The sequence below is a fragment of the Pararge aegeria genome, chromosome 7, assembly GCF_905163445.1.
Source record: "Pararge aegeria chromosome 7, ilParAegt1.1, whole genome shotgun sequence".
Classification (NCBI taxonomy): domain Eukaryota; kingdom Metazoa; phylum Arthropoda; class Insecta; order Lepidoptera; family Nymphalidae; genus Pararge; species Pararge aegeria.
In genome coordinates, this window is record NC_053186.1 from 13,084,350 (window position 1) to 13,103,722 (window position 19,373).

General features: G+C 35.8%; 1 protein-coding gene across 5 annotated transcripts in view; it reads right to left on the bottom strand.

Moving 5' to 3' along the window:
• The window catches only part of LOC120624932 (multidrug resistance protein homolog 49-like), a 37,016-nt gene extending 21,542 nt beyond the window's left edge, over positions 1 to 15,474 (bottom strand). For 2 of the 5 annotated variants that reach the window (XM_039891758.1, XM_039891757.1), the window contains exon 1: positions 711 to 874. In XM_039891758.1, coding sequence (XP_039747692.1) covers positions 711 to 832 — 122 coding nt within the window. In that variant the 5' untranslated portion in view covers positions 833 to 874. Of the gene's footprint in view, positions 1 to 710; positions 875 to 3,509; positions 3,574 to 8,793; positions 8,812 to 15,279 lie in introns of those variants that run through there. The other 3 variants (XM_039891759.1, XM_039891761.1, XM_039891760.1) reach the window with 3 other exon arrangements.
• Positions 15,475 to 19,373: the final 3,899 nt, after the last annotated feature.

Below are 19,373 nucleotides of genomic sequence, written 5' to 3' on the forward strand. Positions count from 1 at the left end.
CTACAGATCAGTACTTGGCCAGCACTGTGGACTATTGCGAAAACCCTTCTTATCATGAGAGGAGTCCCACGCCGTAGTGGGCCTGTAATGGTGGGTAATGATGAACTATTCATCATTATGAGGGTTATCTCACCGTTTTCCTCCTTTCTTATCATCATTATAAAATCATTAGTGGCCAACTAAATTCAAAATTCATTTATTTCAAGTAGGCCTAATATGAGCACTTTTAAAAAGTCAAGTTTGTCTGTTAGTAGTGTCTCTACCACCGGTTCGGAAGGCAGATTCTACCGAGAAGAGGCCGGCAAGATACTCAGCAGTTGCTGAGAATGCCAGAAACTTCACACAGAACCGAAAAAAGAAACCTTCCTCTCAGAAAGAGAATGGTTTAGGCCGTAATCCACTATGCTAAGAAATTACGGATTGGTAGTTTTAGCAAGACTTTTAAACATTATCTAGAACTCTCAGGTAGGTATGCAGGTTTCCTCACGACGTATTCTGTCACCGTGATATTTTATTCCTCTGAACGCATGTAATCTAAAAAGTTAGGGGTAAGTGCTTGGGCTCAAATACAGTTCGTCCGAACGGGAGACCGTAGTCTTAACCGCGAAACATCCATCTCCCATAGGCAACAGCAAAAACACTCCAGCATCTTCAATGCTGTTGGAGATATTTCCTAACCAGCTAATTAGGAAGGTAAAAGGTACGCGTACCGGTTAACTATAGAATAGGATCCACTAAAAATGCTACAGGATGAAAAGAAACTGATGAATATTTGCCAATAATTTCGAATCTGTGAAGTTATTGTACCAAATTGCAGAAATGGTTGACGCATTTTTCAAATATAATTTTATTTTCACTTTAGGTAAGCACTTTATTCGAGGATGGTTACGAGCACAAATGCATGTAAAATCAGAATATAGAGCCATTTTAAAGACACTGTAGAGCAACATTGTTGTATTGTAAGAGCAGGTGAACCATTACGGGGATACGTTGAAGCGAAAAATATAATTATATATATATATATAAACTTGTCAAACCAACTAACGTGAAAAATCAAGTATCGAGACAGGGATGTCAATAAGGTAGACCATAGACTGAACAAACGTACTTACTATTTTAAAAACAAAGATACCTTTGATGAGATGGGTCCAGAAATAATAATTATCTCTAAATAGTTTATCTACATAAATAAAAAAAAACATTGATAATATAATAACCATTTTGAACTTTTAAATTTTTTATGATTAGGTACGTTCAAATTTATATACTTACTTATGTTTATGGTTTTCAGATAATCATGATTTAAGTTTTTGAGTTGCGGCTTAGGAAGTAACCTGATAATATCAGTGATTAGGTTGTTACTTTTAAGAATGTTTGATAGATAGCCAAAACGTAGTGTTTACCAACTCTTCGCCTATAATATAGGATAGGTATCTCATTTAAAACAAATATATGAGTTTTTCATAGAATTAGAGTAAGAGTTACAACTGACAAGTTATTGTTTACAATATTACTACAACCACGTGTTTCGTTTTCTAGCGTTTATTATTATTTATTGAATAGCGGTCACTCGTGCGAAAGTCTCGGCACAATCAGTAAATCCCTTTCAAAGAAGTGCCCGGGCAAGTGTGCGAAGTACCTACGCTACGCGACGCCTTAGATTAAATACGTGACAGGAGTCACTTGATTATATGATGAGGCTGTATCTGTTTTTTTTTCAGTAAAAACTATGGCAGTGGTTTTTTTACTCAATATTTATAAGCGTATCGGTTTCTCCGATAAGTCTCAGAGACAGTTAATAATATACCTCTAAAGCTGGTGAAGTAATATTTCGATTGTATGTTGTTCAACAGTAGAAAGCAAAGAACCTTTATTATCTTTGACACTCAAATTTTCAATTAGTAGTCTGTACAGACTAGTGTTATTGCAGTTTAAAATAAATAAATAAATGTACTAAGCAATACACATCGCCATCTAGCCCCAAAGTAAGCGTTAGCTTGTGTTATGGGTACTAAGATGACTGATAAATATTTTTATGAATAATATACATAAATACTTAGAATATACATATAAACACCCAGAAACTGAAAAACATTGATGTTCATCACACAAACATTTTCCAGTTGTGGGAATAAAAACCACGACATTGGATTCAGAAGTAGGGTCGCTGCCCACTGCGCCAGTCGGCCGTAAATAAAAAGTTACTTTGTTCGTAGCGCTTCTAAGCCTTGACAACTCAATCATCATGCAATTTTGCATACAAGTGCTTAGGGGTACAGAATAGGACATCCAGAATAAAAGCTACTGCTCCCGAGGGATGGTATACTTACATTTTAGAAAAGCAAACCGTAATTGATTGACAAAATTTTATATTTAATCGAGTAAAGCCGCGAGTTTTAAAGAATAGGGAAAAAAGCTTTTAAAAAAGCTTTTAAGGAAGGAAGTAGGGAAACTGTTGACATTCAGGTGAAGCATAGAAATATTATAAATATATAAAAGAGAAAGTGCGTAGGTATGTTCCGTATAGGCTCCGAAACGGCTGGACCGATTTCAATAAAACTTTCAGGGAATCTCCGAATTGGTCAATCCGGAGATTCCCTGAATCGCGACTAATCCTGTAAAGTTTGGTGACGATCGGAGCACTCCTATTTTTGAACTGTTAAACTGTCAAATACAGCTTTTATTTACTATGATGAGTTCTATTGCTGGGTGTACATGGGTGTAGATAATGATCTTCACCCGCTCGAGAAGAGAATAGAAGAGGATGAGTACGGAGAGAAATAAATGATTTGACTTAAATTAAAAATTTAATGATGAAGTTTATTGTTTAGATAAAATAAAGCAAAATCTAGCCCGGCGAGGCGGGCCGGTTACGCTAGTTATAAATAAATAAGTAAATATACTACGACAATACACACATCTCCATCTAGTTGCAAAATAAGCATACCTTGTGATATGAGTACTAAGATGAATATTTTTATCAATATAATATACATAAATATATACTAATACGCAGACACTGAAAAACTTTCATGTTCATCACACAAACATTTTCCAGTTGTGGGAATCGAACCCTCCCACTGTTTCGGCTGTCAAAACATCCTTATAACCAAAGGAATGGATGGAGGAGTACAATACTAAAGGAGGAGAAGCTGAATACCCTCCACACTTTGTTAAAGTGTTTAGCTCTAGATTCCTCTCTCCTATGAACAAGAAGTATTGTATACCCTTTACTGGGACGAAGTGTAGCGGTCTCCACGTTACCGAACTAATGTTCACTAAAATTTACTATAGTATATACAGCTTCCAAAGATGAATGTTCAGAGCTCGGTCCCGCAGCACGATCACCCTCTCGGAGGAAGATCTTCCTATTGTTACGGTCGAGAGTATCACGGCAATAGCTCCCGGAGTATAGGGTAACGATTTTAATAATAATTTTGGATCTCCGATGCATGCGAACTTGATAGGTAATACCGCGCTAGTAAATAAAGAAAGGTACGTGTACTTACCATCTCAATTCAAAATTCACAGCAAATTTCAATATCTTTAGATAAAACATTAACATAATGTTAATCTTTTATCTAAAAACTAAACTGAACAGTAGGTATATTACTTAATAAATAAATAAACACTACAAATTTTTTACGCCACGTCGAATTTTCTTGACATATTTAGCTATTGCTTACTTTTTTTTATGTTCTCTAGGTTATTGAAGTGCAAACTTTTTTCGCGTCGGCCTATGTAATTTCAATAACAAGCGGTAGCGTGTCACTCTTTTGCTACATTTTTGATAATTTTCTTATAAGTACATCATGAGTTTTTTTTAAGGCAATAATTGGCGAAGCGAATGCAGTACAACAATACTTAGAGTATGCAAAGAACACCCCCTTCAAAGTGACACTGTGTCCATCAACCTAAAGCGTAGGTGTAAATCGCGCCATTCACGAAACCTGAACAAAACAATGTTGCTTGGCAGCGGTAATAAATATAGCGGGAATAGCTACCTCCCCGGGAGAGGCTTCGGCAGTGGTTGGTTACCACCCTACCGAAAACGAAATATAGCCAAGCGATTTAGCGTTCCAGTATGACGTGTCGATTATTACAAATAAAATAAACAACAGTAGTAAGTTTTGAAATTGATGGTAAAAGTACTGTTTTAATAAGAATACATTTGCAAGACTACGAGTGAATCGATTGCCATAGAACAGCTCGCATTACTGCATTGCGACGCGACGCGGCGTTTGCTGTCCACAAAAATTTCCCTACTGTTTGTTCCTTGGACAATATTGTATTATTGTAGTAATTTTTAGGGTTCCGCACCAAAAGGGTAAAACGGGATCCTATGTCCGTCCATCTGGCCGTTTTTTGCGCTTTGTCCAGTAGGTACTTATTAGTGGTAGTTTATACCATATTTAAACAAATTAGGATCCAAGAGGTTTTTTAACCGGTTTTCAAAAGCAGAGGTTCTCGTTATTTACAAATCTACCGATTATTTGCATGTTTTTTTTTTGCCGAGGATGCTACTAACATCGCTGTCCGTCCGCCTGTCTGCCCGTCGGTCACCAGGCTGTATCTCATGAACCGTGATAGGTAAACATTACTTAAAGTCACTGACGACATTCGGTTCTATCCTCAGCTTTTCATCCACCCACTCCCCTGCACATTATGTCGTTGGTTCATTGTGCTTGAAGGTGTCCCACACTACGCTTGCTCTGCTGCTTTGTTTGTGATCATTGGTCTCCACTCTAGAACTTTCCTGATCCAACGGTTATCGCACCTTCGACAAGCATGACATTGTCATTTAACTTGCTGATAGTTTGGGCTATGTCGGTGACTTTGGTTTTCCTGCAGATCTCTTCGTTTCTAATGTTATGTTTGTAACTTGTATTTTGTATGATCCACTACACTACTATGAAGTCATATTGAGCGCTGATGCAAAATAACGTTATACCTGTGGCCCTGGAGGCTTCGGCGTTGGCTAGTTACTATGCTACCGACTAAGACGTGCGGCCAAGCTATTTAGGTTTTCCGGTGAGATGCCGCTTAGAAACAGATTAAGGTCGTACTCGAGCTCAATATAACTGATCAATGTGCTTTTCAAGGCATGGAGCCTGGAGGTTTCCATCCTACCAACAAAGACATGCCGCTAAGCGATTTGGCATCCAGGTGCGATGTCGCGTAGAAACCGATTATGGGTTGAGCCCTAACAGGTTAGAACGCTACCATCTTATCTATTATTTACCACCAGGTGACATTGCCATGTTAACTTTTAGTGGAATAAAAAAAAAACGTGAATTGTGAACAGCCAATTGCGTAGTTTTATGCTGGCAATGAGAATTCTTGACAGAAAAACACAATATAACACTTGGACTTTAACCGGGTATCTGACGTAGGACTTGGAAGTTCTAAATAAAGAAAGTAAATTTTTGGTAGAATTGGATAACAAAAGCTTGTTTTTTTCACTTTGCGTGGTTTATTATTAGGTAACTGGGGTGGGCACTTCAAGCAGTACCTCTTTAAAATGACGTTTCTAAAGGGTTTTTAGTAGGCCTACTTGAGTAAATGTTGTAAATGTTTTCATTTGTGTATATTTTGTTTATGTATTCGTATGTAGTTATTTGAATGTAGGTTTATAATAATTTTACACCACCTTTTTGTTCTCGCTCTTGTTGTCTCCTAATCCTAAGGTTGCCTGGCAGAGATCGCTTTTAAGCGATAAGGCCGCCTTTTGTATTCTACTCCAGTTTTTTGTGTTTCTCTCTATTCGTCCTTTATTTTCCTAACTGTGTAGTGGTGTACAAATAAAGAGTTTAAATAAAATAAATAAATAAATAAATGAATTTTGAGTTTTGATTTTGTGCTTCAATAGCTCAACTATACAGAGGTGCAGAGGGGACGAGGGGTAACCAAACGCACAAGGCCATTCGAAGCTTTAACCACCATATAGTGCGATCTTTGGGATACTTCCTATGGACTGCCATTATTTGAAGCAGTCGGAATAACCGATTATGAACTCTACTCTGATCTACTCTAAGAACACAGGCCTCATAAAACTTCTGGTAAAAAAATCTGATACCTAATTAATTAATTAGATGTGAAGTCGGTTACACATTTCTGGCCTGAGTCAAGGTTGCTTTATCAGTGCAATCGATTAATACCGCTTCCGCATCTAGGTTTATAATATGGGCCAACCGGCACCCCACCCTTACTAGGCTACCTCAGCGTTTTTCAGTTACCTACTGATTTAAAAAACGCTGAAGTATGCAACGTCAGACGTTAAGTAGAAATTAAGCTTTAGAGATGGAGTCATATACCGTACATCTCTTGTACTTTGGTCTTATAAATCGTCTTAAAATATGAACACAATGCAAAGGGGATAACCCTTTGTATTGTGTTCATATTTTCATATATTTTAGATATGAATGCTAAACCCATAATACACCGGTCGCTTTTTAGCGATTAGGCCTCCAATTGCACAAATTGTGTTATGTCCTTGTTTTGTGTGTTACTTGGTGTGCAAATGCGATAAAGTGTACTTACTGGTAAGTACCACCTTTAAGTAAGCACAAAAATCTTTAGAGGACTTTTTAAAAGTAACTGCTACTTAAAAGTAGGTATCCAATAGAAAACTCCTGGAAAATAATTTGTCTTAAACTGCCCTAGAGTTAGTTGTATGGCGCGCAGGCCAATTCTGTATCTCAGATGACAACAAATTTAGCTACCCAATGTGAAAAGTTGCCATGAAATAACGCCCAAACCACTATTATGCATCACGTAATTGCATACCGAGTTGAGTTGATATCAACTACCGAGTTGATATCAACTCAGTTGGAAACTTATAGGTTTCGAAATGCAAAATATGTATTAAACAGGTTAGGTTATTTGGTGGCATTTTTGCACAATGGCTATGCTTAATTTGGTATCAACTGAGATACAGAATCGGCCTGTTGTTCCGACACGCTTCTGAATGCCGAAACTGGGCACGTATTGGGTGGGTCTGCTTCAGCGGACATCCTCTGGTGGAATCGTGGTTGCGGAAACCCTCCCATGGCTTTGTTGTCAGTCGGTGGCAGTGAGAGTCTGAAAATATAACCTTTGTTCCTTTTTGTGCCAGATCAAAAGGATTTACCTTCTCACGAAAAAAAAAAAGTATCTATAAATAACCTATGTGCCTAATCTAACCTTACTTCAGATAATAGTCAATAAAGTAGGTAGGTACTTGCCAAAAGACTCGGAAGGATATGTTTTTTTTATGTAAGAATTCAGGCTCTCGAAAATATTATTTGGTAGTCCTTATATTGAATTCCAATTACTTACAAAAGCAGCTATAAAACGTGTAACGGAATTATGAAATAAATTTAAAGGGTACATAAGTATATTTCATCTCCCCGTTAAAATATGAAATCGAAAAAAGCTTATTTATTTTTTCATACAAAATAATTCAAAACATTCTCAGTATCATATGACAACCCTATTGAAGATAAAAGAACGACACGCGCATAACCTACGCTACGCGACACGTACCTAATAAAGTGACTGGAGTCACATGATTTTAATTTTGCATGTGATGTTAGGGCTGTATTTAAATTCTTTGAGTAAAAAATATGGCAGTGGTTTACACAAAAACTATGAGGTTTTCGTTTACCTCTAAATCCTGTTAAGTAGTAATTCGGTATTCATTTACACGTTGTAGATACAAAGAACTAAAAACTAAGTAAGTATTATATTAGTTTCACATCTGCAAAATGAATAATGTCAATATATTATCAAATGTTTTATTCGTTTCTTCAAAACAAATATTTAAGTAACTAGAAAAGCAGAAATTCTTAGCCGGAAAACCAGGTTACGTCATTACGGGGGAATGAAAGTTCCCCAACTCACAAACATCAATGAAATTTGTGGACCAAAGCTAAAAATGCGTACAGGCAAATACTTGAGCCTTGATTACACAGAGACATTTTAATGAGCTCACCTCCCTCTACTTAATGAGTCTAACTATGTAAAAAGGGTTCCAGTCGAAAATAGCACAGTAGGTTATAGTTGCAGTTAGTGGATTACTATCAAATTAAACAATTATAGGCGGTAAAAGATTTTCAGTGAGACGTCTCCGTAAGGTTATGCGTCGTGGTTTATTTTTATTCCACTACAAGTTCGCCCTTTACTGCAAGAAAATTGAAAAACATCAGCGTCGCAGGAAACCAAACTTTTATAACCATTAACCACATACAGTCAATGAGAATTGCATAATTATTGAATTGTAACATAGCAGAAGAATTAGATCTCAGAAAAATTACGAATTTTGAGGCGACAGAACAGTAAACTTATAGTAATTACGCATTGTAGTATTTATAAAAAAAAAATATGTATGAGATTCTAAATCGACTAACTAAAAATGGTCATAACGTGACGACTGCACATCGTCTGCGAAAGGTAAAGTGATCATAGTTTATGGGATATGAGTAGGTAAATGTTGTTATCTACCAATGTTTACGGGTAAACAATGTGTTAAAACACATTTATTGCAGCGAGGTGACTATACAATTGACCATAGTATCCTACTTGATATATATGTTTAATTTAGTCCCGTAGCGTTTCAGACTGCCTATTCGGTTTGGTAGAGTTTTAGTTTATGAAATAGTAAATTACCAGGAAAACATGTAGAGGAGGAAATGTACGGATCGTTTACATTGTGCGACATATTATATCGAAAACACCTGCAGCATCACAGGAAACGAATCTTACATAACTACTAACGTCAATGAAAATTGCTTATATAACTCGCCGCTTACCTACCTACTAGCGCACCGAGTCACTAAAAGTTTTATGGCGAAACGCGATTGTCTTCTTTTCCCTAGAGAAAATTTATTTTATTAAATAGCTAATTACCAGGAAACCATGAAGGGGTTGAAATATATCAATCGTATTAGTTCTGTGTACTAACATATATTACACCGAAACATCAGCACGCTGTTGAAAAATGAAAGTGGTCGAAAAATACAACTAGTATTTACGTTTTTTGACCACTTTCATTTTTCCTCGTAATGCTATTAATGCAATAAATTTTCACTACTACACAAGGGAGAACACATACATTACGTCAAAGAAATATGTATAAATAATATAATATACGACGCAGAAGGATTTGTTTCCAACAACGACAGAAATTATTGTCGCGGTGTCAATTCATAGGAAAACTTTTTTATTGATTTTAATAGTAAGCTACCAGGAAAACATGAAAGGGTTGTAATGCATGAATCGTTTGTGTTCGGTGCAATACTTCGTAACATGAAAAACACCTGCAGTGTCACAGGAAACAAACCTTACGTAACCGCATAACGTCAATGAAAATTGCATAAATAGCACCTGCCTATTATCCGTTACAATGATTTAATCGCCGAAGAAATAACGATCAGATTCGTCCGGCCCATGTAATAATAGCATAGACACTGGCATAAGAACTTGGCTTGTTACGATACGATTATAACAAGCCCTATGCGGTTTTGGCCAGCCCTTGATCTAAATTAATTTTGCTAACCGAAATAAAACTGTCTGCCGTCTGGCGATCTGAACAAAGAATTTATATGTAAGTACCTAATTACCGAACGTATGTTTGGACACAACTGATTATTTTATTTGTATTTGAAAAGTTGAAACTAGGTATGACCGAACCGAATGGAAAATAACTTGCCTATCTAAACATCAATAATGTAGAAATAATTTCGAAGCAGGAATAGCTCAGTTTCTGTGGGCCGAGTTCCAATTCCAGCACGCAACTCTTACTTTTTTAAGTTTCGAGTATTTGCGTTATAAGTAATTAAAATATCACTTGCTACTTGGTGAAAGAAACTTATCGTACGGAAAACTGTATGCCTGAGAGTTCTTCATAATGTTCTCGAAGGCGTGTGTCACGACTACTCTCAAGTGCTCAAAAGTCAACGAGAAAAAAGGGGGTTTACCACATGTAAATGGGGGTCAACGATAGTGGTAAACATTTACTGAAAATAGCAGTATTTCGTTACGTTTATAGACCCCTCGTCTATCCAAAATCCACAAAACATTGGAAACTTGTCAAACTTAAATTAAGGAGCTACTGTAGTAGAAAAACATAGATATACTAGGTACTACCTACCGAGGAACCTCAAAAGCTTTTTAGTAAATCCCTACTAATATTATAAGTTTATTTATTAGTAAGTTTGTTTGTTACGCTTTCATGCGAAAACTACTAAACCAATCATCACGAAACTTTGTACACATATTCCTGAAGGCATTAGAAGTAATATAGGATGCTTTTTATCCCGAAATTAAGCTCAGTTCTCTCGGGAGAGGGGACGAAATTTTTTTTATCTAGGCTTAGTTATCCTAAATACATAAAGTGTTGCCACATTTATGAGGCACATGTCTTTCGAAAAACAAAAACAAAAGCGGACGAAGTCGCGGGCAACAGCTAGTAAGAAATAAATAAATATACTACGACAATACACACATCACTAGGTAGCCTCAAAATAAGCGTAGCTTGTGTTATGGGTACTAAGATAGCTAATGAAAATTTTTATAAATAAAATACTCAGTTACCGTGGAATTTGGAACACCACAAAATACCTATATCCAGCAATGGACGTCTATCGGTTGATATGATGATGATGATGAATACACAACAATACTTATAATATACAGATAAACACCCAGACACGGAAACACAAACATTTTCCAGTTATGGGAATCGAACCCACGGCCTTATATGCAGAAAGCAGGGTCGCTGCACACTGCGCCAACGGGCTGTTTTAATTTGATTTAATTTATTGGGACGCATTCACTCGTTTATTGGTTAACGCTTTCTGTATTTTTGGTACTGACGTCAAGTGATTTTTGGTGTAATTTTTGTCACATGCATAAAAACATTTATATCAATTATTTATGCCTTAATGTTTACAAATGTTCATATTTAAACTTTCCATTGTTGTGTGTAGATGATGGTAATCCAAAGTGTAACCAAAGCTACTCGTGAAGATCGACCTTATATTAGATTTTTTTTCTATTTATTTTGGTTTATACTTACATAAAAGTATCTATATAATTTGAATGATAGATTAAACGCAATTTATAATGAATTTTCTGAAATAGTGCCTTTGACTGATAATAGATTGTCCTTAAGTGCATTTCTAAGCTAATATTTACGGTGGTACAAAACAATTAGTGGATGTGATTATATGCCCAGAAAACACTTTAAAACTCCATACCTACTACACCTCGTGTTTGTTTGTTTTCCTTCTTTTGAACAGCAATGGATTGGCGCTATTAGAGTTCTTACATCTTATAATTAAGTCTTCAATCAAAGTTACTTTTTAGATTTTTTTTGTACTCCCAGAAGCAGTGGCGAGCGTATAAGTTATAAGTGGGATCCCCAGTAGAGCAAAATAATCTGCATTTGCTCTGGTCTGGCGGGAGGCTTTTGCCGTGGCTAGTTCTATGTTGGTATTAGGGATATGGTATTTAATGCGTATCTCATTCCTCATAAGTCATACCTACGAGTATATAGCTTCAGTGATACACTAGGCTTCGTAACTGACGGTCGGTTCATTTGCCCTCATACATCTTAGTATCACCACCCTACTCCTAAAAAGTCAGGCCTTTACTCAGACTGCATCATCACTTAACACAATTACAGGATTACAGCCAAGAGGAAAAGTAGTAATAGAATAAAAAGAACATGTTAAAAAATTATGTTATGCTCGTAATCGGACTTTCCAATGAGAAAGGATGCATCAGTCAGCATTGAGACCGTTCTTAATAGAGACTATATCAAAGTGTTATAAAAAAAATCGATTTCGGGACAATCTAACGCTAAGAAATTATGATGTACATTCGTTTCTTACTTAGGTAATTGCAATAAGATGTAACAGTGGACATTGCAAAAATTAGATAATAAAACAAGTGCATAAAGCAAGTGATTTTATACACCCGAGTCAAACCAAAAAGTGAAAGTCGAGGACAAAGTGTATTTTATAAGCACTTTTCTTCACACTTCCTCTATTTAAAGCGAGTTTTTATTTAAATTGTCTATTGTGACATTATATTTATAGTCAGTAGGTATAATATATGTGACCTATTATAATGGAGTAAAAATTACGTCTGGGTAAAAAACAGCTTATGCCTGTTTTTACTATTGATGAACAAGGTAATGTCCAAATAAGAAACGCTTATCTAAGGATAATCCGAGGCAAACCCTTTGCCCAATAGTTATCTAAGAGTTGGCGAAACTTTTTTTTTCAATACACATCTTATCAACCAATTATAGCAATTTCTAGGTTAAGTGAAAACTGGCATCAGTCTTTAAATATAAACAGGCAATAGCGCCAGCGTTTTCATTCATGCCCTGTGAACAGTTGAATGATATACTTACCTATATTTTTAGTCAATAGTAGTGGGTTATTTTGTAGTACATATTTAATGTATATCTGTTTTATGGAAAATGTTACTGGCACTCTTAATACAGTGGTCACCACCCCTCCTCATCCCGCGGGTGGCTACTAAGGGAATATAACAGAGAATAGGCAGCAGCGAACTCTCTGCTATGCTTATACTGCTACCATCTACTGCGATGATTAACCCGTATGCCCAACGTTGTAATTATGGGCAAACCCTACCGTTGGGAGAGGTCTTTAATCCAGCTGCGAACTGGTATATACCGATGACTCTTGTAACTATCTTTTGCCAGCAGATTCTGTTCACCCTCTATAAATTATAAACCTAGAAACACTTATGCACAAGAGCACAAAAGCAGTTCATTGCGCTTACACCTACTCGTAGCAAAAATAATTACGAATAGAGTTTTCCCATTTTTAATCATATTCTGATCCCTCTCACCCCAATAAATACTCTATCATCCATGATGGATGAATAATTCGATCGTAAATTTAAGTAAGTACTTGTGGCGCCTAACGTCGCGACGTCGACGCCAACGAACGTTGCGTTGGCGCCTTTGTACTACACCAGCCTATGAACTCGTGACCCCATAAAATAATTGAAGCAACGTCAAAAGCTTTTTGCTGGCACTTCTTAGACTATGGAACCCGAGTACTTGCTTCAGGTTTTAGGTTCACCAATACGAAATATTATAAACTATACCTACCTCATTAAAAATGAATAATATGTAGATATTCAAATGGGACTTTTGATGCTATTCTTTGAATAGCAAACATTTTGACTTGCATTACTTATGTCCTAAGTAATATTACTGTACGTTATATAAATTCTTTCGACCTCTTTATATAGTACTGGCAGTTCCCGAACTTGTTCTAATTATGCTTTTCTATAATTCGCGGTATACAGAAAAGTGTAAGTTTGTGCTTCTTGCACGCAGCAACAGATCGGCAGATCCAATTTTTCGCGCACCAGAAATTAACTCTGAAAACTTCTCGCAACGTCTAAAACAATATCTTACTATCTTACTGAGAACGTTTCGTTGAAATCTGTTCGGTTTTCGATTAGAATTCGGTTAAGACGCGCGGTATTAATTAAAAATTCATAAGTTATAAGTAAAAAGCCTTTGATATGATGATAATGATGATGAATAATTTATTTTAAATTAACTAAAGCGGAAATTAGTGATTATGTCCTATTTGTGCTACTGACACAAGATTTGCTAAAGAATTTTAGGAATTTAATTCCACCGTTAAAGTTGTTTTCAGTCATGTTGGCAGTAGAGAAAATTTGACTTGAAATAATTTGAGAAAACATTAACCAAAAAACATACGTGTTTATATAGGTACCTAGTCTTATAAAAATTTAATTTTTCTCCCTCTGGCACAGTGGTAAGCGCTGTGATCTTAAAATTGGAGGTGCCCGGGTTCGGTCAATAGAACTTGCTGGTGAAAATGGTGAAAATGGTGGTGGTGGTGGTGCTCATGCGATCTCGGGGATCGCCTGCGATGTAGGTATTTTATTTTGGGCATACAAGTGCAATTAGTCTTCCGATTTTGCTTAAGACGGGTTTTTTATGGTATGGGTTCCATACCATACAAAACCCGTACATACATCTAACTTATGGCAAAAGCTTTTTCAAATTAAATACTTAGTTAGGTAGGTACACATTTCTGAATAGATTTATCCCGGTACTTGAAAGGTATAGATACCATTATAAGTTTCTACTTATACCACAAACAGTGCGCATTGAAGAATCAAACCTATCACAGTTTTTGTTATAGTTTAAACCGCCACTCAAAACTCTGTGCATAGAGCTATTCATACTTTAGCTTTTTTATTATAGCGCTTATTCCTTAGGATTTTCCCAGAAGCTTAAGATATTAAGCGGATAATAGATATAGCAGTTAAGTGGAGCTGTAGGCAACGCTATGTAAAGAGCTCGATTACCTAACACCTACCCACTTAGGGTCTCAAGTTTTTAAACTATGTTTAAGAGACTGTAAAATGCCAAAGCGTTAATTTCTTTTAAATATAGTGCGGTCATTAACTATAAATTTTTCATAAAATATACTGCTATAATTCCAGACAAATTCCAATAAAAAACATACACATTAAAATTAAATTAAGATGATCTTTGAGATCAAAATCCACTCATAAATGAAATACTAAACAATATGAGAATTTAGTAGATACTGAAATCATGGCTAGGTGAATTAATTTTGTTATAAACCTACCTATACGTAGGCAGGTAGGCACCGAGATTCACTTATTTTTCATTATTTAAGCATCTTGATCATAATAGACATTTATATGACTATCCTATAAATTGTACGAAATAAAATGTTAAAGATCGTATCTCAGTACCCATATCTACTATTATGCAGTTTTATGAATGTGAAAACATTTCAATTCTTGGATTTCTGCCAAACGTTTTCAAAGGCTGTAATAACTAAAGTCAGGGTTAGAAAATGTGGCACCTTTCATTTCAGTTTGTTGCAAACAATGATGATACTAAATGTGGAACATGGAACATTAGTTTTATTAAATTAAAACCTTTTGGTGTTTGAATTATATTAGATGCTAAGTAATAGTTGGATGTTTTTACTAACGATGGTAAAATTACTTGGTGATATGTATAATAATTGAAATAATTAATAACGTACAAAATCTTGATTTATTTATTTTATAATTAAGTAGTCTGATTAAGAATTATTATAAAATAAATAATTAAGATAGTTTTAATTTTTGAGTTCAGCATGTTTCTATTTATTATTTTAGATACTTATTTTTGGTTATTTTCGTGCCTAATTGTAAAAACATAGGGTTAATCTTTTGGTAATGGATCTCATAACTTACCTAGTATTCGGTAAAAATTATTATCCTGAAAACACCGGCTGTTTGATAACTCCCAAAGTAAATCTAAAATTACTTCCTTCATAAGGACACTGGGAATTTCAGTACGTGATGATCGCGAAAATGTGGGAAAACGCGCGAAAAATTAAAAATGGCGCCGGGCGCGAACGTTCACCCTGCATACCAGTTGGCAGCATACTGGGGTGTTTTTGGCAAACCAGAGGTTTATCTACTAGCCGCCCATAATTCTTTTATAGCTATATTTAACATCAAGAAGGCATAAGAATTATTATTCCAGTGAAAAAATGGTCACTCAAACTTACGCACTGAAATAATTTGATGGAAATCTATACATGGTAGTAGGCATGGGACTATGCAACCATCGATTGTCTGCATACTTTTTTGCTTTGGAGACTGTTTTTAAATTGTGTTCCTCGGTCATTACGGCTTCAGAGTATTGTTGGGGCTGCCGCGCTTCTGCAGTGCATCTAAAATGTTTGCGGAGAATCACTACGATGAATCATGAGAAAAAGATCTGCATCAATAATGAGCAAATTGCGCGGTAGCTTACTACAGTATTTTGAAAATATTAAGCACTAAATGGGAAAATCCCTGTATGAAGCACTGGGTTGGTACACACTCCTACACCAAGTGCTCAAGAGGGTACTAACCTTAATTAGGAGATATTTATAATTATAGGTTTACTTTTTAATTTATAAAATAGTAAATAAGATAATTTTTACTAGCTATGTACCTACTACTACTTGATTTCCCGAAATAAACGTTATTATTATAACCACGTTATTATTATAATTTAATACCTTTAAACGAGCAATTCTTGTATGTATGTATGGGAATTCTTAGGTGTTGTATTTACGAGTAAGTACATCTAGCTCAAACGATTTCATAAAATTTAGTATGCAGGAAGTTACGCGTGCGATAATTCGGCGTAGCTAGGTTTCAGTTTTAGAAAATGTCGTTTTATCCGTGTTTTCACGCGATGAAAAACTGCTACAATATTATTAGAATACGAAGGTAAATATTGCCACGATCTAGGTATCTAATATCAACAATAGCCCAGGTGGGGAATCGGACTGTCCTGAAATCAGATGTCGTTTTTTTTTTTACACGGTATTTTTTTCATTTACAAAAAAAACAAAATACCAGTTATTCAAACAGTAATCAATATCTAACATAGCCAGTACGTTATCTAATAGCGCCAATTCGCCAATTCCATCTTATATCTCATCAAGATTTCCTCGCTCGCAATCGAGGAGTCGGTTTCCAGTATCGAAATACTTGAACGTCACACTAAAATACTGTACTATATTATCTTTAAGCTCAAATTTGCCAAAATTTGCGTTCTTCATTGGAAGAACGTTTGTAAATTTAAAATTAGAAGTACTCAAAATTGGTATAAGTAACATTTTTTTCACAATAACCAAAGACCAATCTCTATTACGTTCGCCTTATTTTTGAATACTACATTTATAAAAAGTATAGTGCTATATTTATATACTTTATTGACAATATCCTTTGTGGATCTTCAAAGTAGGTATACCTACGTGACATTGGCGAAATACAACGTGCTGATTTGGAAGAAGTGCTGAAGAAACCAATGTCTAAGGCAGAAACCATTTTTAATCAACCATTTAGTGTTGGCAGCTCTGTTTTTATCATTATCAGCCCATTACAGGGTACGGATCTCATCTAAGAATGAGAAGGTTTTGGACTACCACGCTGGCCAAAGCTGGATTGGTAGACTTCACACGTCCTTAGGAACACTCTCAGGCATAGTTTCCTCCCGATGTTTTCCTTCACCATTAAAGCAAGTAATATAAACCTTATATAAAACGTAGTTAGTACAAACCTATATAACTCGATCTAAATTAGACCCCCGAAATAGAGACCGAAGCTCTAAGCTTTCAGATTTTCACCACTCTCTTCCTGTTCTTGGCCCGAAATAATTCCAACACAGCTCCTTCGACCCTTGCTTAAAAAATTCAAAAAATTCAAAATTCATTTATTTCAAGTAGGCCTAATATAAGCACTTTTGAAACGTCAAGTCTGTCTGTGTGTAGTGACTCTACCACCGTTTCGGAAGGCAGATTCTACCGAGAAGAAGCCGGCAAGAAACTCAGAAGTTGCTCTTTTCCAACATTAACAATTTACATTTTACATTTCAAAATTCATTTTTCTATCTTGTGGGAGATGAAAGCGGAGCTGGATGCTTCCAAGCAACCTTGTCATTAAGAAATTCATCAATTGTATAATAACCTCGCTGTAATAAATGTGTTTTAACACATTCTTTAAACTTATGCATTGGTAGGTCCAAAATTACCTTAGGAATCATATTATAAAAGCGTTATACTCAGTCCCACAAATGAGTTCTGCACCTTTCGCAGACGATATGCAGATGTCACTAATTTATGACCATTTCTTGTAAGTCGACTGTTTATATCCACTTTTTGTTTATAAAGACTAATATGTTGTGTTACAAATACTATATTGTTATAAATATATTGTGAGGCTACCGTAAGTATATTTATTTCTTTAAATTTTTCACGGAGGGATTCACGTGATTTAAGTTTATATATTGACCGTACAGCTCTTTTCTGCAATATGAATATAGTTTCAATATCAGCAGCTTTGCCCCATAATAAGAACCCGTAAGACATCACACTATGAAAGTACGCAAAGTAAACAAGTCTTGCTGTTTCTACGTCAGTAATCTGTCTAATTTTCCTGACGGCGTAGGCAGCCGAGCTTAGTTTACCTGCTAGTGTATCTATATGGGTACCCCACTGAAGCTTGCAATCTAAGGTCATGCCCAAAAAAACTGTGGAATCTTCCATTTTTAGTGATTCTCCATTTATTATTATATTTTTATTAACTTTCTTTACATTTGGTAAAATAAATTCCACACACTTCGTTTTTTTTGCATTTAAAAGTAAATTATTGACAGTAAACCAGTGCGACACATGCGACATAGCACGGCTTACATCGTCAGTTATCTCTACCTCTATCAGTTTTAAAAATTAGAGATGTATCATCTGCAAACAGTACAATGTCACAGGTCTCACTGACATGGTGTGGTAGATCATTTTAAAAATACACTATACAGTGGCGTGCACTTCATACATGTACAAAAGCACTGCTTACCCTAAAATTTAAACATAACTCTTATAAGAGGAGGATTTTTGCCGCCAATGCCTATACCCAATATTGACAGCCTCCCTTACGCAGCAGTGAGCGGTGTATATCCTTGAGTGTGAGGTCCCGGATTCGATCGCCGGCAGCGGCAATTCAGAAATTTCGTCTGGTGGGAGGTTTTTGCCGTGACCAGCTGCAACCCTACCGACTAAGACCATTTAGTGTTCCCGTAAAAAGCCGCGTAGACACCGATTCAAAATGGTCCATCTTAAATATTTAATCTCGCTACCATCTTAGACTGCATCATCACTTACCACGTGGAATTGCAGGTCAAGGGCTAACTTGTTGTATAACTGATTAGACCACGCTTCGCGCCGATAATTCGGTGTCCCACAAGAATAATTAAAAAATTAGTCTCCGAGGTATAGGAGCTACCTATTGCATCTTCTCCGCCTTATCCCACTAAGTCCCGGGTTCGAATGCTTGTAGGGTTCATTTGAAAATTTATTAAATCAAAATTTTCTCTGGTCCGATCTGGAGCCAAACGTCAACTGCTCGTAACCTTTTACGAAATATTTACTTTCCTGAACCTAATGTGTTTCCGGGTCTTTTTTTTTTATTTCAGGGCAAATAAAAATTTCACCAAGTATATAATAAAACAAGAAATTATTTTCACAAATATTATTTTAATGTCAAATGAGCAAGTTATGCCACGCTTTTACAGTGTTTTAAGGTGACAAAATTCCACAGACATTGACAAACTCGTGCAATAACTACCTTTTACTCACTAAAAATACAATGTTTTCACGAAAATTTACACTATATGCAGCGTAAAACTACTCATAATACTCTAAAGTAATATAAACAGCGCCAATCGAGAATAGATTTATAAAAGGATGATGTTATGCTATCTCTGTCACACAATAAATATGTGCGAAAAAGAT